Below are 4139 nucleotides of genomic sequence, written 5' to 3' on the forward strand. Positions count from 1 at the left end.
ACACACACACACACACACACACACACACAGCCTTCTCCAGTACTCCTCTTTAAAGAGAGGTTGAGCGATTTAGCTGAAGCTGAACAGTTGGTGAGAGATAAGCCTGACGGGGAGTCTACACCCCTAAAGACCACACTGCCTGGGAAAGCAATCAGTGCTTGGTTTTTGGAACGTGTTCATAGGAGATCCTAGAAGCAACCCATCTTTTGTCATGTCTACTACAGAGCTTCCAGCAGCTCTCCTTAACTAGTTACCATGACTGTTCAGACCACCTTGAGAGACTGAGATCTGTAGGTAAGATGAGAGGAAGACAGCCTTGGGCCACATGCTGTGAGTGTTGACTAAGGTGGCCCCATTGTAGCCGGCCCAAACACTTTCAGTTGCTAATTTGAACTCTTTAGCTTGTGCATTCAAACAGGATGAAGGCCTGGATGAGTGTCCTTGGAGATGTAGAGAACTCATGTGAATTTGTGGGCCTCTGAAGTAGCCTAGAGTCCCAACTCCAGCTCCAATTGTCCTTAGCTGCCACCTTAGCAGGACTTCAGTAGTGTGGTGAGAACCACCCATTTAAAGAATGGTGCTCTGCTCTGCCTAAGAGAAGAGAGAAGGGTTTTCATTTCAAACACAAGGAAGCAATATGTTTACCAGTCTCCTGAAACTTAGGCTGGCTTCCAACTTGCTATGTAGCTCAGGTTGACCTTGAACTCCTGGTCTTTGCCTCTGCCTTCCAAGTGCTATGATTACAGGAGTGTACCGCCATGCCTGGCAACAGTTTGTTTAACACTAATATGATTGATCTAAAAAGTCATCTTATTTTTCCAGATTCTCTATTTTCACAGTGTGTGTCTTTATTTCACACTAAATGATGATGGCATGGGGGTGTGTTAAGTTGGTGATGTTAGCTGGGTGTTAGGGCCTCAGAATTTCACATGCATTTCTCCACCTCTTCCAGCACCTCTAGGGCTTGCATATTTGTATAGATAAGTTACTGAATTCCAGTGGATTGAGGGATGGGATAAATAATTTGAGAAGACTCTTAGGGTCACACTGCTATTGTCCCCCATCTACCCAGGCACACAGTCATGTGTTAGTCATGCACCTGTAATTAGTGATAGGTGCCAGATCAACAAGTTCAGGCTTTGTGAGTGGGACAGGCAGGACAGGGCAGGTGAAAATCTGGAAATAAAGATGGACTTGATATTTAGATACCAGGCTTAGATGAGTAGGTTGTGGAGACAACTTGAACTGAAATTGTCCCTGCCTCTGCCTGTGTCCTAAAGAAAAGCGGTGGGTACAGCTAAAGAATCAGAAGGCAAAGTAAGGAATTCTTGTCCACTTTCCAGATAAAAGGCTTCAAGAAAATTACTTAAACCCCCAACCTCAGTATTATACTCTATGAGTGACATCCAACTTATTACATGAATGGATGGATGGATGGATGGATGGATGGATGGATGGATGGATGGATGGACAAACATTAGCAACCCTGATATACTGATGGGATGAATGTTTCTCCCTCATCCTTAGGAGCTTCTGTCTTTTTCACTTTCCTACAGGACTCGTGTCAAGCTGGAGAGTTTGGAAGATGCTTACATTCTCCGGGGTGATGATGACTCCCTCTCTGACAAGCATGGCTGCCCAGCATACGTCAGCCCAGAGATCTTGAACACCAGTGGCAGTTATTCTGGCAAGGCAGCGGACGTGTGGAGCCTGGGGGTAATGCTGTACACCATGTTGGTGGGGCGTTACCCTTTCCATGACATTGAGCCTAGTTCCCTCTTCAGTAAGATCCGCAGGGGCCAGTTCAACATTCCAGAAACTCTGTCTCCCAAGGCCAAGTGCCTCATCCGAAGCATCCTGCGACGGGAGCCCTCAGAGCGGCTGACCTCGCAGGAAATTCTGGACCATCCTTGGTTTTCTACAGATTTTAGCGTCTCAAATTCGGGATTTGGTGCTAAAGAGGCGTGTGACCAGCTGGTGCCAGACGTCAACATGGAGGAGAACTTGGACCCTTTCTTTAACTGAGCTCAAGGCCCAGGGACACATAGCAGGTACCAGGAGCAAGAGAGAGCCCCAGAAAGGAGTTCTGGGATACAGGTGGCCTGGCTGAGAAGCAAGACTAACACTCGTATTTACACATTTCTTGGTTCAGAGAAGGAATATGTTCTAGAAGCTGACGGAACACATAGTGTGGGAACAAGACATGTGGGATGGGGGTTGGGTTCAGATGGATGGGAGCCCCTCCCCTAAGCTTCTCTTCCCTGGGGTAGTCTGAGAGTCCCCCTTACCAGTATGACTATCTGGTCTACCCCACTTTTCATTTTGTTCAGAAATAGTTGCAGATCTCGATAGAATCGAAACTCTTCTGCCTCAAACACATACCTTGGCATTGCACTGTTAGCATTTAACTTCTTGTTATGATTCAGGGAAGGGACAATTGACCGAAGATTTTTTTTTTGAACAGGCCAACCAACCACCTATGTAATAATTAATAAAATTCACCTAAAAAATAATAATAATTCGGTGCACACAGTCTGACCTGAAACCTGGGTGCTAAGCTAAAAGAAAACAAAAGTTCCAGCTGTCGTCTCTCATTCGCACTTTCCAATTCATTTCTTCTAAATAAACGATTTCCTATTCTGCTTAGGAAGTGACATATTAACGCTTTGCTCCCTGAAGGGGGAGGAAGAGTCTGTTCCTTAACAGACATTTCTGTTTTGTATCAGTTGGTTTTTGTAGCAGGAAACTATTAGAAGTCAAACTTCCAGATGTATTATCACAGTCCAGGGGAAGAAGAAATGAAAAGAGAAGAAAAATCCAGCTCCTTTCTGGTTTTTGTTCTTTTGAAGGAAGAGGGTTCACATTATAGACACTGCTCTCTGCTCCAAATACAGTGAGGGGTCCCAGAGGTCAGGCGCCTCCTGGAGTCAGATCTTTGTGATGATGCTGATCTCAACGGTTTGTTTTTGCTTTATGGGAAACTAGTAAAATGAGACAGGTTGTCCCATGTGTATAAAATACAGGGCAGCTATTTCCTTTTCTTTGCTAAGAATGATCCTTTGGGCTTGGAAAGGCCCTCTGGTTTGAAGAGAAAGAATAAAAGGGCAATAAGCCAAAAGCCAGGATGATATACATGCAAACAGCTCTCTGTCCCAATACGCACCTTGTATTTATTAAGGAAAATGTCACATTGTGATGTATTAAGCCAGTACTTCAATTACGGGTCAACGGGATGACATGTTACATGATGTAGTTTAACATTTATAATTTTTGTTCCCCTGTTTTGAGTATTTCTGTCCCTGGAATAACCTTTTATTTGGCTTTCTCTAGATAGCCTTATTTGATTTCGAGTGGCAAAATGTTTTCCTTTTGTACTCTGGCTTTTCTATTGCTGTATGATACAGAACTCTTTTGGCATAAATATTTGTGTTCCCAGTACCTCAGTCATTTGGGTTTTACTGCCTGCATATGTTTTGTGAAATGGTCCTGTTTTTGGGTAGGTAACACGTGGACTCTAGTATGTAAATGTTACTTGAATCTGTGCTTCACTCTAGTATGTGGCATGTGTGTGCGGACTCTTGGATGCTTCATGCCTACTCCACTGGAGCCCCTGTCCCCAGGAGGGCAGCTTCCCCACTGATAATCAGGAGACAAAGCTGCCATGGATTTACCCTTGGTTCTATTTTGATAATGGAAGATACACAGAGAGGGTTTTTACGTTCAGAAGATGGTGCTGTGGCAAGAAGGACCTTTTATCTTCCCTCTCCCCTGTTTTTAAAGTCCTGGGTGGGAGGAAAGATTGGTAACGTGCATGATGGGGACTCATGGCCTCTGGTGCTTTGTCCTGTATTTGGTTTAATGTTTTTGTCCTAATCTCTTCAATCAATAAAATTGTGCGTATTTAACTAAAAGTCTGGGTCTAGAAAATGATTTTTCCGCCAATGTGTTTGTGACCATCACATGCCAAGTATGAAATCCATAATATGTACCCTTTCCAGTCAAACCAGCTTTCATCTACGTCTCTGAACTGGGACATATACTGGCCAATCTAGATGTGGCAGCTCACAATTATCCACCATATCACTCCTAGGAAGGATAAATCATATTCCACTTACAGTTGTTTGTTTCCTCAGACACAC

At 44.0% G+C, this 4139-nt stretch overlaps 1 protein-coding gene across 1 annotated transcript in view; it reads left to right on the top strand.

Moving 5' to 3' along the window:
• Window positions 1–3911, top strand: part of Trib2 (tribbles pseudokinase 2) — a 24740-nt gene extending 20829 nt beyond the window's left edge. The window contains exon 5 of the mRNA XM_028772238.1: window positions 1557–3911. Coding sequence (XP_028628071.1) covers window positions 1557–2025 — 469 coding nt within the window. The 3' untranslated portion in view covers window positions 2026–3911. The remainder of the gene's footprint in view (window positions 1–1556) is intronic.
• The last annotated feature ends 228 nt before the right edge of the window (window positions 3912–4139 follow it).

Source organism: Grammomys surdaster, unplaced genomic scaffold (genome assembly GCF_004785775.1).
Source record: "Grammomys surdaster isolate TR1022 unplaced genomic scaffold, NIH_TR_1.0 212, whole genome shotgun sequence".
Taxonomy (NCBI): Eukaryota; Metazoa; Chordata; class Mammalia; order Rodentia; family Muridae; genus Grammomys; species Grammomys surdaster.